This window comes from Rhamphochromis longiceps, linkage group LG22, assembly GCF_057381845.1.
Source record: "Rhamphochromis longiceps isolate RC_006_pf linkage group LG22, R_longiceps_female_GT1.1, whole genome shotgun sequence".
In the NCBI taxonomy this organism is placed as follows: domain Eukaryota; kingdom Metazoa; phylum Chordata; class Actinopteri; order Cichliformes; family Cichlidae; genus Rhamphochromis; species Rhamphochromis longiceps.
Window position 1 is genome coordinate 5,476,919 of NC_140577.1, and position 24,395 is coordinate 5,501,313.

The 24,395-nt window shown below is 41.6% G+C and overlaps 2 protein-coding genes across 2 annotated transcripts in view; one reads left to right on the forward strand and one right to left on the reverse strand.

Annotated features, from left to right (window-relative positions):
• LOC146643209 (uncharacterized) overlaps positions 1-24,395 on the reverse strand; it is a 239,886-nt gene that overhangs the window by 76,206 nt on the left and 139,285 nt on the right. The gene's annotated exons all lie outside the window — the stretch shown is intronic.
• Positions 7,363-24,395, forward strand: part of col11a2 (collagen, type XI, alpha 2) — a 41,165-nt gene continuing 24,132 nt past the window's right edge. The window contains exons 1-5 of the mRNA XM_085395128.1: positions 7,363-7,915; positions 18,743-18,904; positions 20,908-21,118; positions 21,315-21,477; positions 21,614-21,736. Of these exons, the coding sequence (XP_085251254.1) occupies positions 7,798-7,915; positions 18,743-18,904; positions 20,908-21,118; positions 21,315-21,477; positions 21,614-21,736 (777 nt within the window). The 5' untranslated portion in view covers positions 7,363-7,797. The remainder of the gene's footprint in view (positions 7,916-18,742; positions 18,905-20,907; positions 21,119-21,314; positions 21,478-21,613; positions 21,737-24,395) is intronic.

Consider the following 24,395-nt stretch of genomic DNA (forward strand, 5'->3'; position numbering starts at 1 on the left):
TTTTTATTTTCTTTACTGTTCAGTTTATCGAATATCATCAAAGGACTTGTGTACTTTATAAATATACAGTGTGCTCATATATAAACCGTCCCTCTGTGTTGCACACATATGTGCTCTGTTATACATCAGCTGGCACGCAAACACTCACCCCACAGAGAAAAACACACCCACTTGTGTGCACCCTCGCTGTACCTCCTTCTCCCTCGTCTGCCCCACCGTCACCCCTCGTTGTCCTCCCTCCTCCTCCCCTGCCTATTTCGAGGTATGCGGTTAGCTGGGTGTGTTTGGTGGCCAGATTCAAAATCACTGAGCCATTCTCCAAATAAATTTCCTCCTTTTTTTCCTTTTTACTGACCTGACTCAGCACACCTTCATACTGTTTTAGTAAGACGAGTGGAGTGTATTCAACACACACACACACACACACACACACACACACACACACACACACACTCACTCTTTGGAGCCACTGCTGGTACCGAGAGTATCAGTACACTCCCTTACTCTTTCCTCCCAGCGAGCCCCTGCTCTGATCTATTTCAGTGTGTTGTGGCCAACAGGGTGTGTGTGCATTTGCAGCCCTGCCCAGTAAAATACAGACTTTTCAAGGAAGTCAGCAATATAATATGGTCGCTTTATTGTAATTACAAGGTTCTCCTTTTGGAAATGGCAGAGCGGAGAGAGGGCGAGCTGCCCACAGCCACTTGCTGAGTCCATCTCCTGAGCTAATGCCATCTCTTGCTCTCCCTCTGCAGACTTCCCTGTCTTGGTTTCGTTTATCCTTGAAGTCTCCCTTGCTTGTCTTGACTCAGATGCTGCCACACCATGTGGCTTTATCAGCTGTATACCAGCATTACAGCCAGCAAAGACTTTTCTGCTGTCTGATTGGATGAATTGTGAGAAATCTGTTCAGTGGGTGGCCACATCTGATGGAGCGCACCCTCAGGGAAACCTTGTGGCCTCTGGGCTCTTAAAACCCTTAAATTTCTGTCTGGAAAATTAGAAGGCTTCATTAATCCCTGCTCAGCTGACATTGAAGCTTAATTGAGTAATGACAGGGTTTGCACTGACCTGCCTCACAGGTTATTTCCTTTTTCTGGACAGAACATTGTAAGCACCTGCCTTTGGATGTCAGGGTATTTTCGCAGCCTCACCTCTTGTTAAAGTGGTCACGGGGATTTGCCATAAGTCTGTTTGAGGATGATGAAGTCATGCTGCGAGTGAAGGAATACGTGCAGTCCTAGTTCTTTGGAATTTGTGGTCATTCCATAACATGGATGCTTAGCAGATTGTGCGGACTGTGCTTCTGCAAGGGAACGCTCGCTTCTGCTGTACTTGGTAAAGGGTGTGGTCACACTGGATAAAACACACTGTATACTAAAGCTGAACAAGACGTTTTAAAACCCAAATTTGCAATTTTTCATGCTCTAAAAGCAACAAAATAATGAGATGTTATTGAGCTGCCACAAGAAAGTAAAAGATAAAATGTGTTGATTATAATTTTGATGGTGAACCCACAAATCAAATGTCTGCTTGTAAACATATACACGCACATTATTACATTTATTTTGCCTTGTAAATAGAAATTTACTCCTACACGGGTAAACTGGCTGCTTCGTGCACCACATAACAAGACCGGGCAACACCACCCTCGGTGACCGAATGTCTGAGGCCATCAGTCTTTCTGTCACCCTGTAGTTCACATCACACTACTTTCATCATCAAACTCTGTGGTTGTGCTGGCCAGTGATTCAAATGTCCAGCAGCCCAGGCTCTGACTGTACGGGTAGTTAGTCTAGACAACTAGAGACAACTTTGTAATGATATCAGACCAACTGCAAACTCAGTAAGTTGTCTGCTCACACCTTTCACTGACCTCGACTTCAATTGTATCTCAGCGACGCACCTGTGAAGTTTCAGAGCTCCATTTGGACAGTTTCTATTGCCATGACAAAATCTATCCACCGACACTGGCCAAAGTACTCAAAACCACCTTTGTGGTAGTTTCCACAACTCCAGGTGTCTCCAGGACAACATTTTTCCATGTTGACACACATACAGACAAACTCTCACAAGGTGACGGCAACACCGGCTAACAACTAAAGCCACATTATGCTGATCTGTGTAAGAAATGTAACTAAACAACTTAATGAACTGCTTTTCTTTTATTTCCTGCTGTTGTCCTGGTTTTAGTGTTTCCTCCAGTTTACTCTTTAAATCCAAAACTGCCCTGCAGAGGTGCACAGTGCCTCTGTAAGCCTAAGCACCTGCTCAAGCACCTGCATTTAGTTGCAGATACATGCGGTGGTTTGGATGTCAGAATACAGCGTACATGTTCAGTGGTTAACAAAACTATTATAGCTTGTTTTTTTCCAAATTAACATGTAAGACCATATTTTGCTGTTTTTAATCTGTTAAATTTCTGTTCCTCGTCGTATTACTAATTTCCACATTTGGGATCTGTGTTTAATTCTTCAACATTAACCCAACCGACGAGTTATTGTTGTAAGTAAACTTTGTTATTATATCCTGTGTGGATGAGAATAGAAACTTTTGTTCTTAAGATGAGAAAACTGGCAACAAAAAGCAACACAAAGGGCAACAAACAAGAACACCACTTCTGTCTGTGATTCAGCCATGAATACAACAAAAGCTCTCCACTTGAATGCTTTAGGTTAAGTGAATCAAAGCTGTATGTACAGTTAAAAGCAAACACATACCACAGATGTCTCTTGGGGTGTCTCTTTTTACGGCCCGTGGCATCTACTTTCAGAGCACAAGGAAGCCAGAAACAAACAGTCTGTCCTCAAAAACACTCGATCCAGTGTGTCTAGAAAGCCAAAATAAAACCCAGAGCGGCCGCACTGAGGGAGCGTTTCCTGGACTTTCTGATTTAGTACAAATACTCTTACAGAGAAAATAACAGCTCAGTAAAGCTGGACTGTAGATGATAGAGTAACTTTTGAGTGTATGGTATTTAGATGCCATTTAAATGCATTCAATTTACTAATATTTTGTGCTCAACTCTTTCTGATTTTTCAGCCTTGCAGCTGTTCTGCTGACCTCGACTTTTATTCCAACAAAGAAAACTTTCATGTTCTTCTTCTGCATCTGTGAACATGGAAAGCTATATTTTCCTTGGTTTTCATGTAATAATATTTAGGTCTAAAAGTGCCCGGGCCCATTTTCCTCATGATTCTTGATGGATAATTGATGGATGCAGCAGGCTTATTGATGGTTTCACTGAGTGATCACAGAATGGCCGGCCCTTCTCATCAGAGCTCACCCCTGCAGTTTCTTATGAGAGGGCAGTGCGCTTTCTTCTTTTAGCAGTCATTACTGCTGCACACAGGCTCAAACACGGACACGGTACTTAAAGCGTGTCCTTTTTCTCTTCACGTGAAATTTAGTATCAGGGTTTTTTTCATCACTGAACAAGTTTGATGCCCTCAGAAGAATTTTAAGCCAGAGCCAAAAGTAAATCACCAGAACTGTGATTTTAAATTATTTTATGTTCTTTAACTCAAATGTAATAAATATTACTAAATGATCAGAAATAACAAGAGGATGCAGAAATTTATGTCACATAAAGTCGCCCAATATTCATTGAATGCAGAGCAAAGGCCTAATCTGAGCCAGGGAGAGTCCCGTTGCTATACATGTTTTTCAAATGTAGATGGTGGAGTTAATCATTGTTTAAACCCATGATTTAAAAAATAATAAATAGAATAAATAAATAAGACAAATCCAGCATTGTCCATGATATATAACCACTGCTACTGTGGCAGCATCCACCCTCAGAGTTTCTGTACTGCAGTGTCAGCCGTCACTGGTGATGACCCTGAAGTATGGTTGCCTTAAAGTTATAAATCAAGAATAAAACCTATAAACAGTGAATTTAAACTTGATTAAAGCTAAACTGCATTTTTTATTGTCCAACAAACCTCTTGGAACTCAGCTTAGACTTTTAGAAATAAACGTTCTTAAAAATGTATTCTCGATGCTGAGTGATTATAATGTCAAATGATGTTAACATTAATTCAGGTGCTTTAGCAACATGTGGATATCAGACTGTTAACATGAGCCCCATGTTTTTCCATCTTATTGATTCTACATATTTAATGTACTGTATGTGGAAAGCTCAGGCTCTTCTGTAAATGATGTCAGTCTGAGTTGGGAGATGTTTTGAGGAGGGTTTGACTGCTCAGCACATTTTCTGGGTGATGTTTGCTCTTCTATAAATGATCAGTATAAAATCGTAAAACATGTAAAAGAATAAACTGACACTTTCTAGTATTAATGTGCCCCAAACACAAGCATGAGGTTTACCCACCAACTGTAAAAATATGTGAGGAGTTTTTCAACTTGAAGAAAAGTTGGACCAACTTGACCTGATAGAAGTAAAAAGTGGAAACAAGATAGAAGTTTTGTCAACTTAACATTTTGAACCGTGTGCACGTTGTGTTAGCTAAAGCGTTTTTAATGACTTTATTAAATTTAAGAAAAAGTTGTGCAACTCTTTACAGAACTTTGTGGAGCCTCATTGAGCCCCAGTGAGGCTCTACAAAGTCTGAAAACTGCAATGACACACTTTCATATTCTGCAGCGCTCTCATGCAGCTCACAGGCTGCTGGAATGTGATTGGTTGTGCTTTTACATTCTAACTTTATTTATAAAAGTTGTGGTAAAAACAAACCTTTTTACAACTTGTTTTTCACGACCCGGATCCGCATTCATCTTTTAATGTTACAGTAATGGTTTATGGTGTTAGGGCCACAGATACTTCCTGGGAAATGCCTTTGCTTCCAGACATCACCCTCACACTCAGCAAAGTTGCCACACTGACATAAATATTTAGTTTTTAATGTACACTCGTAGCATGCTTATGTTTAGTCTGCTGCCATAGTCCACTTCTTATCTGCACTGTAAGAAATACCTGAATCTCATTTTTCTTCAGTTGAGTCAGACTTACAGTGTTTTCAAATGAATAACGCAGACATTGTCATGCAGTTTGGGCCATGCTGCTCGCTGCTGCATTTGAAGTATTTTAGTAAAAAACTCAGGGGGAAGGGAAAAAGTCTGCACACCATTTAGCTCCAGTTTAGGAAGTGGAGTCCTAAAACAGACTTTTGCTACATGCCTGGTGACGATTTCATGATATAATTTTCCTGTAATTTAGGAATGGATCTGCTCACACTTCCTCTTTTTCTGCATTTAAATATAAATGTGCAATATTAAAACAGCGGGCAGTAGGTCACCTTGTGATTGGAAGTACGAGTATTTAATAAAGGAAAACCTTTATCATTCATTTGTCAACACACGTGACATCATATCAAACTGACTGAAAGTCACCTGAGCTGTGATGCTGCTCAGATCTAAAGCATTCTTTTCTATTTTAGGTTTAACATTAGCAGAACATCAAAAAGAATTACGACATTGTGGTGATGAAAAATTGTTTTGTTTGCATGTTAAGTAAATAACTTATACCCTATTTTCCTTTGTGTGCTGCCATTTCCACCAGGCCCTTTGAACAGTTGGTAGTGACGCCAGTTATCTGGGATTTAGCAGAGAATGCAAACACACCCCTGTTTTGCCCTCAGAGAATCACACAGAAATAGGAGAGAAGAAATGAAAGGTGGTGAGAAAGAGCGAGCAGTATGGAACATCAAGAGATAATTACAGTTGATTACTGCTTTTTGGATGTGAAGTCTGCATTCAAAGAAAGTGAGTAAGCATGGCTGTGTGGAGCGTTTACAGCAGGGCACACAGGCAGCTTTGAAATATACGTATAGCACATGTAGGCCAATGAAAGCAGCTTTGATTTTATATGAAAGGAATGTGTGTTTGATATTACTGCTTAACAGGGTTTGTGTTTGTTAAAGAGACTATTTCAACCCCCGTGCATGTAAAAAAAAAAAGAAGAAGAAGAAGCTGAGGTGTCTGAACACATATTTATTACTTTAGGTTTTTAATTTGAAATGTGAGAAGTGCTCGAGCAGTTTACACAGCAGCACGGGACGTCATAAACACCTGTTAGATACTGTAAAATATCTACTTCAGTGTCTTTGTACTACAATTTTTTAAAATTTATGATGTTCAGTTGCTCTTGACTCATCTCTGGTAATTTTGGAGATGACAGGTTGTGGTTTTGTTGGCAAAGAGTTCATTATGTCTTAAGGCAGCATTCCTTAGCCATTAAAAACATGCCAGTTATTTTCATCTTTGCATGATATTGTTAGTAAGGTACAAGAGTAAGGAGGGTAGCTACTAAAGATTCACTCAAACTGTGTTAACTTTGGTATTTAAATGTCCTGTGGTGACTCTTAAATCATCCTAAACCACATCAGCTTTTTGCACAGTTAAGGTCAAAATCTGCGATAATCAGATGTACAGTATTTACAAATATTAAAAGGCTGGAAATGTACATTAGTTCTTTCCATCCTCGTCTGGACCGCGCAGGAAAGGAGGGAGAGTGAATCATTCTTGAGCTTGAATCAAATCTGAGGAAGAAAGGCTGCCATCACATGGTGCCATCTACTGCAAGATGCACATGCAGGGCAGACAGATAGAGGTGGAGTCCTGACTGGCTGAAATCTGGATGGGAATTAATGGATAGTAATGAGTGATCCTCATTGGACATTTGTGCTGTTAAATAAATGGATGAGTACAATGTAAAACCATCAGGTTTACGTTCTTCAAGTGTCTCTGAAGCATAACTCAGAATTCTTCCAGTACTAAATTCATTTTTTGGGTTTATGCCTTGAGACTTTGGAGTCTCTGCATGTTTTCTTGCATGCAAACATTTTTTCCTTTTAAGCATCAGGCTTCATCATACTCTTCAGTTTCCCATCGCCATCCAACACCTGCAAAACAAGGCCACGTGGGGCTGACCAATCAGAATAAGGGTAGAACTTCGAGGATTTAGCCGAGGGGGCGTGGCTAGTAGCGCGGACAGACGTTTGATTGGCTGACTCAACGTTCATTCAGTTACTCTGCACAGCAGCCGTCTCATCCTCAGTTTACCTGAACAGCCCTGCTTGCTCTACAAAGCCTGCATTTACCTGTCGCAGGTACAGACGCAGAAAGCAGGAAGTGGCAAAGATAAATACTCATCTCAGTAATTTGGGCTTTTCAGAGGGAATCGAGACGAAGACAAAAAGGTTTCACTGACACTGAGTTAATAACTCAGAGTTAACAGAAAAGCTGAAACATCTTTGCAGCTCGATCATAAGAAAAGACCCAGTTTCCACTCCCAGACTCTCCTCGTACACGTACTTCTACGTGCGCCCGGCGCGCTATTACGCACGCCCTCTCCCTCCCTCTCCACCTTTGCCATTCTCTCTCTCTCTCTCCCCCTCTGTCTCTCTCTCCACACACACACACACACATACACAACCGCTCTCACTCTTCGTGGGAGAAAGTAAAGAAGGAGAGAGGCAAAGAGAGAGAAGGGAGAGAGAGCGTGATTCCAGGTCTCTCTCTGCTCTCTCCACTTTGGGTACTCGTACCCAATCTGAGTCAATGGGGCTTCAGTGCTAGGGATTAAACTTCAATATCAAATATATTTATTCACCCCAAACCCATTTTAGTCTTTAGGTTTGGTGCATTAATATAGGTAACTCATTAAGGAAGGTTTCCGGAGAAAGGTAAAGACGTCTCCAGAGGCGTGCTTTTTTGTCTGTTTCCTCACAGAAGGGTCAGTCGGGCTCCTCTCGTCGGCTGGCTTTCTGTGAGAGGATAACTTCCCCCATATCCCACATTTACAGCTGACCCAGGCCGGAGAACTACTGCAACACTATGGATATTGGAGCTTGTCCCTTCCGGAAGAAACGGAGACCATGGCGCATGGACTTCTCCTCCTTCGCCTTGGTAACCGTGGCGCTCGCCCTGTGCCAAACAACTGTGGTTCAAGCAGGTAAGACAGATTTTCCACTTTTTATTGGTGATGTTATTTTTATTCTTTAAATAACATTTAAAATATGGTTTCCTGTTTTTTTCTGTCTGAAACGCCATCTGTTTGAATAAACTGTGGCCGTAATGAGTCTGTATCTCTTCGTTATGGGACGTTTGCGCACCTGACGTGCTTCTTTACTTATTCCCAGAAGAATGAGGGCAGTAGTGCCCCATCAGTGGGCCCCACGGTATCCAAATATCTAAATCTGTTTGGTATTTGCTGCATGCAAGAATTACGTCTTTAGACGTTTATATTTTGAGGACTTAAAGGACTTATTCCTAAAACGCTCTTTTGTGACTTGTGTTTCTCTTTGGGGCCTGAATCTGAACCATACTAACGACTAACTGCTGATATCGAACTGATATTGGTCGGAAAATATTGATCAGGTGATAAAGAGGTGTCCGATTCTGAATCTGAAAAAAAGAACGTATATTCTCGGGCATTCTGTATTTCTCTATGACCATTAACGGCCTTTATCAATTTAAAAAAATAATGCCTTCAAAGAAGCTGTTAATTTCCCATTCGTGGAATCTGTCTTCCTCTCTGCATTCAGACTTCTGACAGGTGTCATCATCTGTTCCTGTTACGAAACATACAGATATTTTTTATTTGTTTGTTTTAATCTGATCAGTTTCTTTGTGATTTTCCTCCGATCTGAACTCTATGTGCTCGGTATTAACATGACCTTGTTATCTAGAGTTCCGAATAGTTCTGACAGGATGGTGCTCATTTCTGTGCCCCTACCCGGAGTGGGGCATGAGATAAAACGGTACAAAGTCCTGTTTGGTAGTTTCTGATGAGCTTTGTCGAATAAAACATTTGGTTTGTTGGATTCTAGTATTTTTAGGTTTTTTTTCTTTTATTCTGACTAAATATTGGATTCAGTGTGCACTGGGCTACCAGCTGGAACCATATGAATGTGTTTACCAGTTCAGCCTGTGCACCAGTCCATCCATCACTGCCTCTGGTTGTTCAAAGAGGAGGGATTTCTGAGGGATCTCAATAAGACAAAGTGAACTTTATTCCCAGCCAACACCCGGCTGGTTTTCCAGGATTATTTTAGTTTGGGATTTTAAACTGTGGACTTCATGAAGGAATGATCCGTATGCGCTGCTGTTCCTTGATAGACCGCTAGTCGTCTCAAGTTATTTTTAACAGAATCCATTTATCCGCGTTTATAGTCTGGATTAGTTCAGCCAAAAATCGTGCATTTGATGCTTTTTAGTTTTACCTGAAAAGAAACTCTTTTTTTTTTAAAGCGTGGCACAAAAAAGCTGTTTTAGCGCAAACTGCAACTATTTTCATAATAATAAAAAAATAGTTTTTCACTTTCTATTTGCGTTTTCATGAACTTTTATAATTTGAAGCAGTTGTTGCTTTGGACGTTAACAGGTTGGCTGTTGGCACAGTTGCAGCAGTTTACGGACCGCGGGGGCTTCTGTGGTATAACTCGCCTCCTCCACTGTATTCTTTGGCCGCGTTTCCAATTTCAGATTGCGAGAGGCGATTGCACCTTCCAGCCGTGTCCCGTGTGTATTTTGGAGGCGGGAGCCTGAGACATTTTTGCTTTTCATGAATAGGTTGTTATGCGGCGGAGCAGCTCGGTCGTCGGGGTTCGGAATTGAAAGCGAGCAGTATCTGCGCGTGTGTGCGCGCTTTGTGCACTTGTGTTTACGTATGTGCGTCTGCAAGCTATGGCTGTTTGTGTCCAGCTCAGGGTGTGGAAACGTATGCCTCATCTGCATGAATGTGCCTCTGTGTGCAGCAGCCCGTGTAGGCTGTGAGCGCTTATACACCAAATCACAGGGTTTCGTTTGCTGGTAGGAAAAAAGTTTTATAATCACCTGCTCTGTGATAATGTCAGCGTGACGCAAGTAAAACACTCACGCGACCTCTCAGGTCTGTGCTGCGTGCGCGTGTGGGGGTTCCTGCTCGCACTGGCCCCGTGCACGGACTGTTGCGCGTTTCTGTGTGCGTGGTGTGGCTCAGCAGCAGATGTCAGAGTAAACTGTAACAGCGCCACACTGCGGCGGTGAAATGCAGATTCAGAGGGGTGAAGATGGTCTGAATCCCAGATGTTTGCTCTCAGATGTGTCCTGAGAGAATGAAGACGTCGCCATCACCCAGAGAGCAACACGCCCAGAAACACATGAAAGCAGAGTTTTGTTCAAAGAAGCAGAAATTCAGAGGCCAATATTTTCTTGACATGGATGTTCCTCAACCCCATTTCAAAGGCGACCGCTCCTCAAAGGGCAGTCTGTCTCACTCAGGCTAAACATAACATACTCTGCTCTCTCTCCTTCCCTCACTGCCAGTGAATAGAGCCACTATATGTGGCGGTGGAGCAGGAGCCTGACAGCTCATTCTTGTGATTGAATGGAAGTGTGTGGTATTTCAGCCGCACGTGACTCAGTTTAGCAGCATTAACCCCGTGCCCTTGGTTTTCTCCTGCCCTGTCATCATGTTCCCCTGGGCCCCTGATGTGACACATCTATCCTCTTTCCTCTGTTGTACTTTTTTTGCACACTTTTCTCAGAGTTTTTACACTTGGACATCAGGACCCTTCCCCCATCAAATATCTACATTTTACATCCAACAGCCATCACTTTAAAAATGAGATAACGAGCTCTGTCTAACCACAGTGGGGAAAAACTGGCAGTTACAATATCTGGTTTCGTTTTTTCTCAGAGACTTTGTAAAACAGTAAACTTTCAGCTGACTTGTGCCCTAAGTTGAGCCTTGCAGGCAGTTCTCATGCGCTCTCTCATTCCATGTCTGCTTTTGGGATGAATAAATCTCCACCAGTGCTTAAATCTAAACCTAACCATATGTAATGTAAAGTGTCTTTGGTGGTAGAACACGACGTGTGAGAGCAGTTTGCCTGAAATGCACAGTTCAGGGCAAACACAGCCCATGTTCTTAATGCCTGTCAGAATGCCATCTAATAGACAGCAGTTCAAAAACTATTAACAAAGTGGAAGCTGAACAGTGACACAGATATCACAGCGCAGCCTACACTGTGCACGGTTTCCTTTTCATCTTTAACACTTCCTGTGTTTCCTGGATTCGAGCCTCCACAGGTTGTCCTCACTCTTGGATTGATGCGTTATTGAATCCAGTATTGTAACAAAATGTGTGACACGCTGACCTACTCTCTCAGTCTAGACAAGATTAAAGCATGCATACGTCAAAGCTGAGATATGCTGAAACACTCTCAGGCCTCATTTCTAACTCACGACATCCCCTCAGACGGTGAATATTTGAAATCCTTTCTCAGACAAAACCACATTAGCACTGCAGACTGGAGCGAGCTGAAGATAGTTGGTCTCGTTTCCACAGTTTTATAGGTGATGATTTAGCGGTTTGTGCGTGGGGATAGTCGTTCTTGGGAGACATTCTGTTTGAGCAGAAGATGTGCAAGAACGACGTGAGAGCGTGCCAACTTTATAATGACAGGCTGTCTGTATAGGATGCTATTCCTAGTCACTGTTATTTTGCTGCTTCAAGGAAGTTGATGTGGGAGGGTATGGAGAGCAGCTGTGTGATTTTACATGTAATGTTAATGTACATCTTTTTTCCAGACATCAATGCTGTCTATGCATTTGAAAATAGTTTTAAATTGTGGCTTTAACCAGTTATGTTTTTAGACTTCACTGGAAAATGCTACCCTGAAGCATGAACGATGACAGAAAAGCACTTTGAAGGTTTTTGGGGCTTTACATTTTCTTAATGCAGTAACCACCAGCTGTCCCACTTAATCCTGCCTCTAAATCTGTTTGTCTTTATTGAGCTCACAGGTGGAGTGGCATTTATGGAGTTTATCCCAGCGTGTATTGTGTGGAAGACAGGGAAAGTCAGAGTTAGATCTTAATTCTATAATAACGACAGAATTTCTAGTATTCAGAGTCGGTGTTTTCAGATTTACAGAGGTGTCTTCAGACTTTATCCCCTTCTTTCTTGGAGTTCTGAGGGTTGAATGCTTTAAATGTTGCAGTCCTGAAGGAATAATCTTCCCGCATAAGTAAGAATCTCAACACAACTTTACAACGAGTCAAAGTTCTCACGCATTCCCCCTGAAGTGGTGTTTACCCGCCGACGCCTCACATGTGTTCCTGCAGCTAAATTGTTGCCACAGAACACACGATGAGGGTGTGTGTGTGTGTGTGTGTGTGTGTGTGTGTGTGTGTGTGTTTGTTTGTTAGGGGATTTCCAACTGCTTACTGCTCCCATTCCTCTCTTTCTTATCGCCTCTTTGTCTGGTTCATTCTTACTTAAAGTGTTTGATTTATGGTAAATATATTATCTCTACTGTGGATAATTTCAGATCTGTGTTAGTTTACAGCATTTAAATGGTAAAATATAGATTGTGGGTAATGTGCAGTAGCAGTTTTCAGAAGGTCTCTCTGTGAAATGATCCAGTTTATGTGTGTGGAGTCTACAAACAGCTTTTATAACGAGAGAATTGTGTGAACCCACATGGACTGGCACTGATGCTCATTTTTCTTTCTCTGTTATAAAAGTGTTCAGTGTAACGAGTGCTTTTCAGTTAAAAGTGTAGATTGTGATGTGCGCTGTTCAGACTTGTGAAGAACATCCAGAGCTCAGCTGTGAAGGCCTCTCATTCAGCACAGGGGCACCAACGGTCTTAAGACTGCTGTCTAATTTGTGCCTTTTCTCTCTGTCTGCTCTGTGTGATAGTAAGTTACAGGGACTCACTCGTGACTGCCTCCTGCTCCGGGGCCTTCTGGTCCCGGGTAGGCCTTGTGGTGTCAGTAGTCACCCTCAGATCCAAACTGAGACTGCGGCCTGCAGCTTTGAAACCACACAAGACTCTGCATGATACACGTTGGCATCATCGGGGACGCACACGCAGACTGGCACAGAACACATAATGGCACACGGGGAGCTGCCGTACAGTAAATGTTGGCACTGCCCTGCAGTTACTTATAAACCACACGGAGACTGTGATTCATTAGTGCAGATACTCTAAACTTAGAGGCAGGTATTAAAAGCTGAAAACAAAGTATATGAGCTTAAGTATAAAGACAAAGAGATGCTTTGTTTGTTTTCTCAAAGGAATGATTGGACTTATAGTACAGTTAACACTCACTGAGCGCTGACTTTAAAGGACCATCATAGATGACAGGATAAGCAAAGAAAGCAAAAGAGACGCCCTTTAAAATAAGACCAAGTTTAGTAGAAATGTTACGACCCGGCTCAAAAGCTGCAAAATAAAAAAAGGAGACGAATACCAGAGTGTTAGTGAGAAGAGGTTTTAGCTTAAAATGGCACAGCAGGCTGGCTGAACTGGCTGGTTCCACCAAGACAAAGACTAGTGAGCTCCTGGGAAGCTTGCCTCAGGTATGCTTTTATTCACACCTGAGTAGGCGTGGCCAATTATTACCAGCTGAACACATTGAGGAGATCAGGGGCTGCAGAGGGGCGTAACAACAAAGGTTTTTCTTATTTTCTTTCATATATGTACTGGTACAGTGGCAGATACTCATATTAAAAATAACATTATCATCTTCTACTTCAAATAACTTCACAAACTCGACTTGCTTTCTGGATCAGAGTAGGATGAATGGCAATAACTTGTATGTTTTAAGGGGATTAATTGTTCTTATTGAATTATGATATTCTTAATCCATGTGTGTTACCTCCAGTGTTAGTTGCTGACAGCAGAACAGACAGCAGCAGTTATCTGCTACTGTCTGTTCAGTTTCTTCTCTTTTTGGCCTCCTTCAGGTTTTCAGGGAGGATTTACTGACATCCGTGTGGTACAAAGGCGAGTCCTGCTTTGGTTTTCTCTCTTTCAGTTACAGATTGTGTCACATGGTGTAACATTTATGTTGCAAACAGCCACACACTGACTTACACCAAATAAATCATGTCAATTCAAATAACTCCCTTTCTACGGCACGGCTTCTCATAATGGATTTTCTGTCTGTATACACAGGCATTATAAATAAATCATAACTATAGAGCAGCATGTTGGAAATTATAACCTGGAGCCTGAGCTGCAAGCCTCCGTGGTCAGCAGGCTGGATGGAGACACAGCTGGTGATCACAGAACAAATTTTATGAGACAGTTTTTGAAAGTAGTTTTAATTTTTAATTTTTTAAAGAATTTTCTTATATGAGTGACTCTAAAGTGCTTATCTGTGTACGTGTGTGTGTGTGTGTGTGTGTGTGTGTGTGTGTGTGTGTGTGTGTGTGTGTGTGTGTGTGTGTGTGTGTCCATTGTCAATATAGCACTTTTCTTGCTCTTTGTGTCCGACAACGTTGTAGTTGTGTAAAGGTGAGAGGTGAGAGGTCATAGTGTCAGCTGGAGTGTGTGTCTGGTATTTGGCACAGCTGTACCAGAAATACAAAGGGCATGCACACACACAGGCACACACACAGGCACACACACAAATAATCTTAGGCACAAAGCAGTGGAGAGGGAAGCAAGTGAACTCAGTCACCTGGTAAACCAGTTTCAACAAACAAAGCTACTGTGATATTTAATTTAATATTGATATTTAATATTTAACCCATAATTTTGTCTTTATTTCTTTTATTCTTTATTTTGATGTTTTAAACTTTTTAAACGTATCCAGAGTGTCCTTTGAGTCATTGTACGTCACGATAAACTCTAATCCAAGAAGCACTTGTACAGAATGAGTGGATGGATCGGACACGTGTCACTATGAGTCGCTTGTTACTAATGTTTAATATTTTTGGAGTTTTTTAAGGTCTTGTGCTCTTTATGAGGAACACAATGAGCTTTATTCCTTCTCTGCGCATGCTTTCCTCCCCAGTAATCCTCTTTCTGACGTTATGTGCAGACAGAGTTTAATCTGCGTGTCCAGCTGCTTTGTGTTTTCTGTTAAGTCAATGAAGCTGCTCGTTAGCAGAGTGTACCGACTCCTGTTAGCAGTTTATCTCACACTCCTGTGAGTGTGTCTGTTTGCACTGAGTGTGTACATGTAAACACATATGTGTGCTGGTGTGGCATGTGGGACTTCAACAGGCCTGACTGTGCTCATGTCACAGTTAGTTAAGTCTCTTTCGGCTCCATCTAGTGGTGACTCTGGGGAATTGCAGCAGTTGAAACCATGGAGGAGCTTATTGCAGTTTTAGCTGCACGAGTCATTTTACAGTGTGATCGCCACCCTGAGTATCACATGTGTTTCCTATCACAGTGGAAGAAGCTTGTGGTCTGCGTGTTTGGTCAGTTGTGGTTTGTGTGTAACTGGGTGGCTCCCAGTGTAACAGGGACAGGATTGTTTCAGTCGTGGGGCACCTGTTCAAAAATACATCTACTCCATGCTCCAGGCTCATTATACACTGAACAGCAAACCATTATTCCAGACTCAATGGTTTAAGGATAAAACACACAGACCGAGTCTGATAATCTTTTTAAAATATATTGTGGCAGTTTTCAGTTTCACTTAACAGACGTTTTCAGTGTTTACACTTGCTGTGTTCAAGATAGATAGATAGATAGATAGATAGATAGATAGATAGATAGATAGATAGATAGATGTTCTCTAAAATTTCAGGCTGTCAGTAGATATAACTGTACAGGCTACTGTAATGTGCTCTCAGGTGGCTGGGAGCCCTGTTTCCCGTCTTAATGACAGCAGAGTAATTAGCCCACATTTACATCAAAAGGCTGCAGCCATCTGTTAGCGCTTATGGTACGAACGAGCAAGGAACTGGGAAGAGGAAGGAGAGAGAAGTGAAGAAGGAGAGCTTGTGCCCCTCGGCCGTCTGTTTTCTTACCTTGTCTAATTTCATTTTTGCCACTCCTCGTCTCACGTATAGGTGCAATTTTCTCTGTGTGTAGCTCTGTGGCCCAGCGTGTTATTTTTGTGGGTGCGTTTTTGTCCTGATTGTGGTCCTTTAGGCAGGAAGGGCCCCGTCTGCAAATGTGAGCTGGACAGGGAGTCGGGAACAGAGCGGCACATTGTACTGGGCGTACTGGGGGAGCTCGGGGTGCAATCCGATCCAGTATCCTGCCATCACAGAACCAAGCTGTCTGCTGTCACACACACACACACACACACACACACACACACACACACACACACACACACACACACACACACACACCACTTTTGCCTGAACCTCTTCTCTGTCTTTTTGCTGCAAAGATCTGCAAAAGACTTCAAAGTTATGCAGATAAACAGATCAGCATCCTCCAGGTCCTGGAAAGTTTTTTAATTAAGGAAACTCCATTGAAAGTCAGGGAAAGTATGGAGCCTAGTTTTCTCCAGTTCGTTCTTTACCTCTTTTTACTTTATTATATCATGTACAGCTAGTGCCGTCGAGACACCTATGTCTGGAAATGAAAAATTAGAAAAGGCTAGAATTTTTTTATATTATTGAAGGACTCTTCTTCATATGTGTTTTCTGTTTTAACCTGTCTCATGTTTCCACTTTCACTAACTTCAAGCAGAGTGACGTTAATGGGCTGTGGTTGAGGAGCCAATATTAATGCACCGTTTGCTCTGTCTGAATAAATATTACAGTTTGTGGGCACGATCTCATAAACTGTGCCCCTGATAAACTGGGTGTCACCTAAACATATGCACCTCTGATGGGACGAGTGTGATTTGAGGAAACCACAGTGTAAACCTCATAAATGGCTGATAAACACAATAAATAGCCTCACAGTGTCACAGTACGAGCCGACTGTGGATCTTTATGTTTGACAGCAGCAGACAGGTGACACTGAGGATCTGTGCCAACTTAAAGTCATTTATGATGCTGATGTAGTCAAACTGTTTCTTTTTTCTGATTCTCTCATTCACACTTTGAATGTGAAACTTTACTCCTGATTCTGTCTTCGGAAGTCTGATGAACTTTGTGCCTGATCGTTAGTTTAGGAAACACATGTCTCACACTGTGCGGTGATTTTTCACTTCTCTGCTGTTCACATGTTTGGCTGTGATGTCCACAGTGGCAACAGTGGCCCTGAGTGAGTGCCCTGCTGTTATATGGTCCACTGTGCTTTTTAAACATGCTGAGGGTGGAATAATTACAGGTTGTCTATAAATAGGTCGTTATTTGAAGTACGTGGAAATGACGGTTTATTAATGTGGCTGCAGGGTGAAAAAAGTAAAAGAAACTTGTCATATAGAAGATGATACATCTCAAAAAAGTTTTTTTTTCTGTCATTTTTTTGTACCAGAGAAACGTGTCAGTGATGCTGTGAGTTTATTATGAGAGGTGCCACAGCAGGGCTGGCTGTAAATGAGTTTAATTGGTTGTTAACAGTAAAGTAAGCTCAAACACAGAGAGGCTCGCCAACACTGAGGGAGGATGGAACTGCCTCACTTTAAAACCTCTGTGAGATATGCTTTATAATTAGACTTCACTGGGTTTTTATGCAGGCCAGTTGTTTTCACGCCTTGGCAGCACTTGTGCCATGTGTATTTATTATTCTATCTAAGTGGACAGCAGAGTACCCAGCAGCTCTGAGCATTTCATAAGAAACAAACTTCACTGTTATTTTTTTAAGTCTTTAAATGAGAATCATGTACATTTGTATATAATAAAAAACTTCTGGACCTGCTACAGTGGCTGTATAACGTCTCCCTGATGCTGCCAACAAGCAGCCTTTTTAGGATTCAACACCAAGTATTATAAATATCAAACTATCCAGCCTTAAAACATGCCAATAATACAAATCAATACTTCAAAGATTCTGGTTTTAAGCAGAAATATTCCTGATGTACAGGGAGCAGCACTTCTGCTTCTGCTGTTACAGTTCTGTTTGTTAAAATTGATCATAAAGGGACTCACACCCTGAACCCCAGAGGTTCCTCAATGACACAGTGCCTTTGAGCAATGTGAGAAAGTCAGCCGCAGAAACAGACTGACTGACCTCCGATGTGGAGACGGGATGTGAGGCTGTGTGTGTGTGATTGTACGATGTTCAGGTATGTGTTGAATATTTGTCGAGCGAGCGCGTGCATTCCTGCGTGTACGTGTCAGGGGGGGACTGTGAAATGATTGTGTGGTGTCAGACAAATCTTCGTTTGACTCAGCGCGATCACGTCAACAGCCGCTTGTTTCAGCTGCTCGATAAGCGCGAGCAGAATAGACGCCACTGTCTGCGCTCTGCATTAAACTGAGCTTTCCTGTACCTGCCCTGCACTGCTTCATATATGTGGCTTGGACCGCCGCCCGCTCGCTCTGACACAGGGCCTCCTTTCTTACATTAAACCTAAATGTACAGTGGCGGCCATTGTGGGCATCTGCTGGACCTGATCCTATATCACATTAGTGATTCGAGAACATTTGAGATCGACCTTTTTGATTCTCTGGGGAAAATTGCAAAGAATGACTGCAATGAAAAATAAAACTGCCCTTTTTTGTAAAATATTTGGTAATATTAAAAAGGTCTTTTCAGTTATTTCTATACAGCTTACAGGGTGGACAGCCTTCCAGAAAGCTATTAGAGGAAACAGCTGAACTTACAATATTTAGGTCTGCTGTGGAGTAATCGTTCAAGGTGTGAGGCTGTTTTTTTCTCACTCAAGAAAAAGAGTTAAGTACTCTGTGCAGAAAAAGCTGTAATTCAGATTTTATCTCTTTAGTTTCCATTGTTCTGAAAGCTCCACAGACCAGTTTGTGTTAATAATGACTGTGTGTAAGGTGCTGATTTAGAGTCATGTTGCAGTATTTCTAGCAACTAAACCATCAGCCTTAAGATTTTACTTGTTTACTTAGTGAACGTCACGTCTTAAAAATAACCGTAATGACTGTTTTCTTTGCTTGTTTCTTTGTCATTAGACCCGGTCGATGTGTTACGGGCTCTGCAGGTTCCCTCTCTCCCTGAGGGTGTGAAGAAGGTCCCTGGCTTCTGCACATCCCGTCGCTCCAGCAGCCCCGATCATGCTTTCCGCATCACCAAGAAGGCCCAGATCTCCGCACCCACCAAGCAGCTCTTCTCAGGTAGGCCTCCACCCGGCTGGGCGTCAAAGTGTTAGAGTCTTTGGGCTGACTGGTTTGTAAAGAGCCTCAAGAATTGTTTTTAACCTTATACACAACCTAATTGTTTTTTGTTGTTGTTTTACTTTACTTACTGAGGTGACTGACTTCTATAATATGATGTAAGAATAAAACGTAATGACATTATCAGAGGTATTCTCTCACACTTTTCTCAAGATGATTAAAGTAAAGCTGCAGAGTTCAGCCGTTCACGGGTGAATACACCTGATATGTCATCGATTCGGTTTACACGGTATTTTTCTTAAAAAATGCAAAATGGGTGCAACAATTTATTAAATGTGCAAACCTACATGCACAGTATGTATGAATATATGACACAAAAACAGCTTGAATATTTGATATGACTATCATTATTCTTCAACACAGTCTGAACTCTTAATTTAAGAAGTCTTTAGGACATTCAGAGCTCTCCTTCGGATGCTGTTCTCCGTTAAAGTGCATCCACGCTGCTTCGATAATGTTGAGTTCTGGGTTTATTCTGTCCAGGAATGCTTCACTGCTCCAGATAGTTTTCTTTTGACCGGTTACTTTCCTATTTTTTCACATCAAGGTTCACATCATGCAGTGATATATTTTTAGAAAGCAGCTCTTGTTGGTACAAAAATTTTAAGTCAAACTCTGTTATGTTTTTCAACTATTTCAAATGGGAACAAATTGAGTTTTGATGACAGTCTGGTGGTAACAAAGTGCCTGAGTTATTTTTAAACACAATTCTAGTTTATCCCACGAGTTTGGTGCCTTTTATACGCTTGAATGATTCACAGGTCAATTTAAAGTGGTTTAACAAACAAAAACATTCCTGTGAAAATGTTCGGATACAAGGACAGAAAAGGAGATAAAAAGCATGACTTCCTGAAATCGTGCAGAACTTTTACTGAAGACTAGAAACTGAACAAATATCTCTCTTTGGCAACATCTAAAGAAGTGAAGGGAGATTTTTGCACAGTCCTGCAGAACAACAGCTTTTATTGTAAAGCATTTAAGGAATCTTTTAAAGTATGAACATTATAATTATATGTGTAAAAACATTTTAGGCCGAGAGTTAAATGTTGTGAAGAGACTGTTTGTTTTTTGTAATTCCTCATAGGTGCCATCCAAAGAAACAAACCCAGTCTGCATGCAGACAGAAAAAAGTATTTTTCTTTCGTTCATAAATGTGCCATAAATCTGATCGTGTAGAAAGTAATTCATCCATGTCGTGAAGTTTTGCATCTTATACCCAATGTTAGGTCAGAACAGCTTCTGTTGTAATAATTATCTTTGCTAGCTGTATCAATATTGCACAGTATTACCGCCATATAGCAGATCTTATCTTATTTTAATATTTCAGATTGTTTGGGGGAAAGGAATTTAACATTTAAGGTAGTATTATTTAAACCTGTCCCACCTCACAGTGTAAAAACAGCTTTGCATTTAATATTTACCATGAATTCCAGACAGGAAACCTGTAATTATCCTTACTGGTTGGTATCTGTTTGCACTGAGCTGCGTGGAGCAGCTGAGCCCTCTGCGTGATGCTCGTGGATATTAAGTATAATTATGTGTTTTCAGTGCAGGAGCAGAGTTAAAGTATGTGGAAGACCCACAACAAATTAACTTTAGAAGCTGCCTGACACCCCGGAGTGAGGGCAGAAAGGAGACGGTAGCACTTATGTGGCTGTGAATAAATCCTCAAAAGTCAAAGCTGATGTTCAGCCTTCTTTCTCCAGCTGTCATTATGTGAAACACCATCTATGCCAGCTCCACATGGGATCAGAGCGTGACATTATGTAACCACTTCATGCTGACATGTGTATTTAATAAATTAAAGCTCTTCATTAGTGTTATTTTCACATTTCTACCACTTTCTGCCTCTATGTTTCTTTCCAGTCTGCACATCTGCTTCGTTCTTGTCATCTTTCCTCATCTACAAATATGGTTAATGCTTCCCTCGCTCTCATCCTCAGGTCGTTTCCCGGAGAATTTCTCCGTCATGGCTCTGGTTAAAGCCCAGGCTGGCCTCCAGGCCTTCCTCCTCTCCATCTACAGCGAGCAGGGCGTCCAGCAGCTGGGTATTGAACTGGGACGTTCACCTGTTTTCCTGTACGAGGACCAGAGCGGCAAGCCAGCTCCCGAGGACTACCCACTCTTCAAAGGCGTCAACCTGGCTGATGGCAAGTCAGTAACCAGCAACAACAACCAGTTTGTGACCAGTTGAAATGACATGATTGTGGTGGTGTAGGTGTGAATGGGACCAGTGTTTGCTGTGTGGAAACTCAATATTATTTTTTGTGGGGTTGCTGATGGCTGTTTATTTAGGGCTGTTCTCACGTTGCTCATTGAATTGCCTGTGGTTCCTCCTCGTTGTCTGTAGGTGGCATCGCATTGCTTTCTCTGTTTCCAAGAAGAATGTGACACTGCTGCTGGACTGCAAGAAGAAGATGACCCGCCCTCTGCCCAGGGGCAACAAGGCAGTGGTTGACACCAATGGCATCACAGTGTTTGGAGCCCGCCTGCTGGACGAGGAGGTGTTCCAGGTGAGGAGCTCGATCAAGATAAACTGTGATGTTACTGACTGGGTGGCAACAAAGTTTGAGCAGGAAAATCACACATTTGTTTGTGTTTTGGTCACAGGAACAAGTTCTAATTGTGTGTTTGTTTTTTCCTCCACAGGGAGACATCCAGCAGCTGATGATTGCCTCCAACCCTCAAGCTGCCTATGACTTCTGTGAACACTACAGCCCTGACTGTGACTCCCCTCTGCCCAAAACCCAAGCTCAGGACCCCAACACATACGTGAGTAACACCACAACAGAACAAGTCCAGAAACAGTCATTTAATATCAAAGAATCTTCCCACAGTAACCTTTGTTAGAGTCGCATTCGTGGTGCTTTGTTAACACAAAGTAAATATAAATATATATTAAATATAAAGTCCTGAGGAGGTTACAGCTCATTCACAAAACTGAGGGCTCGTCTGTAGCGCCGGTAAAAGATGCCCAAACAGAATCTCGGACTTTGTTTTGGATTTCTGTGACACTTCCTGTAGAAAGAAAACTTTTCACCGAATCCCAGTAATTTAAATAAAAATGTATTTTGTAGCTATTGAAAGATAAAAAGCAGGAACAGGAGCTAAAACTGACCAGCCTGCTGAATGCTTACAATAAACTTTAAGCAGTCAGTGAATATCGCTGATCCTTGTGCAATATCCGCCTTAAGTGCAAAGTAGTCAAAATATCTCTGTTATATCCATCAGTTCCTCTGCCTATGCCATTGTTAAAGTTCTATCATTAGGATTATTAACTATTTATTGTTTTTATTTATGTTACAATACAACATATTGAAAACATCTTGAGATCAGAAAAAAAGTAAACAATATATTTTAAACCTTCTGGAAAAAGTTTTTAAGATTCTAAAAAGTCTAGCTGTCAAACTAAATCTACTAAAGTTCGTCTGAAAATGAAGTCCTTGGGTTCAGTTTGGGTCATCTGATGATGTCATCAAAGTGCTGCTCCCCCTTTCTGTCTTTCTCTCGCATCCTCGTCATCAGCAACAGTTTGTATCCATCCGCTTTCCTCCTCACCGCCACAGTCTGTGTCTCCCATTCGGTGACGTAAAGCAGAGGCGTTGTCATCGTCCCATCCCAGAGCTGTGATTTTACATTTTTTACACTTTTATGATTTTATGCTGTTGACTTTTTAGAGCAGTGGAACACAGAAAGGTAGGGGAATGAGGATGATACAAGCAAACATCAGTGTCTTTTGACATTTTTTATATATAATGAGTTGAAAGAAAAGGACCTGTTAGAACATAGAATTGTGTTAAATTCTGATTGGTTTTCAAGTATAAGAATTTGGCATCACGATGGCTTAAGGTGGAGCCTCTTTACTTACTGAGACTGGTTGTGCACGTTACATTAAGTACTATAGGCTTTGCAAGCTTACATTCATTAATTTCACTGTAAAACAAACTGATATTTGTGAGCTGGCAGTGACTGCATCGTCTGCATCCATCCAAAGTACACAGACTTTGTTTTAGAAGTTTGTCTGATGTTAAATCAGGATAAATTATCGGTCACTTCAGAGCTCCGACACTCCCAAACCCTGTCATGTTGATGCTGTTGAGATGACTTTTTCTTTTTTGGATGAATAGAAATCTCTGTGATTTTATTCATTGGCTTCCACTATTGCTTTGTTTTTGCTGTTTTCTCATTCATCCAGATTCTTGTGTACCGACATATGTAAACACTTTTTGACACAGATTCTGATGAGTGGGAAAAAAGTCAAAGATTTGTGTTTTCTCATCATCCTGTTTCTGTCTCCTACTGTTGTTTATTCCCCCCGTCCCCAATGCTGCATCACATACTCTTCATCTTAACCTTCATTTATCCCTACATGGCCTCTAAAACCTCTCTCAACCTCCCTGTGGAAATCTAAACTCCTCTTCATGCGTTCTTCCTCTCGCTTTCGCGTTCCTTCCATCTGTCTCAGTACTTTGATGAGGAGCAGGATGACCATGAATACCCTTATTATTATGAGGAAACAACAGGCATTGCCTCCTCCTCCGCGACCCCCTCTCCCCAACCTGGGGCCCCCAACCAACAGGTAAAGAGGGAGCGAGAGTGAAGGAAAACACGAGCAGGGTTTGTGGAAGGGAGGGAGAATGAGAGGGAGAGAGAGGCATTTAAACCATAACTGGCTCATAATCCATCCTGTATTATTAGGTTTACAAGTGCTGGGATGTAATCGAAATTTTCTTACACGATAAATTATTTGTTTTATTTTTGCCTCTCTCGCTCTGCGCTCATTACTCCACACCCCCTTTTTGTTTTATTACATCAGCTTCTCTCGTTAATGCAGACATGTGATTACCTCCATCCCCATCACACAGGATTATTTTTGTCATTTACATGTTGTCATATATGTTGTGTGTTCACATGTGGCCAGGTGGGGGCACTGGGGCAGTGAGGGTGCAGCTGTGTTGTTTTATTTAGGTTACAAATGATGTCAAACACCTTCAAAGGGAGATTTTTGAATGAATTGCTGTGAGATAAAGTTGATATTTATATGATTTCATAATCATATAAACTGGACTTTAAGAGAGCGTTAAGATATTTAAAATTCTTGGATTACAGTGATTACATGTTAGATTACAGATGCAGTGGATTTCATGTTTGTCATGTTACCAGATACTAGGTGTGGTTTGTCATACATTGGGTAATCAGCTTATTTCACTTACAGAAGCTTTCCTGTGATCGCTCACTACATGGAGTTTAATGACACACACAGTCTTTGATGTCCTGTTACTGTTTTGCATGATTACTTCATTGTCTGGGAGGATGTTACCGCATGCACCTACTGTGCTTCTGCACCAAAAGTTTCTACATCAACGTCTGTGTAAATACGAGAATGTCAGTGCACGTGATTGTGTTAGTAAATGCATTCATGGTTGTTCCC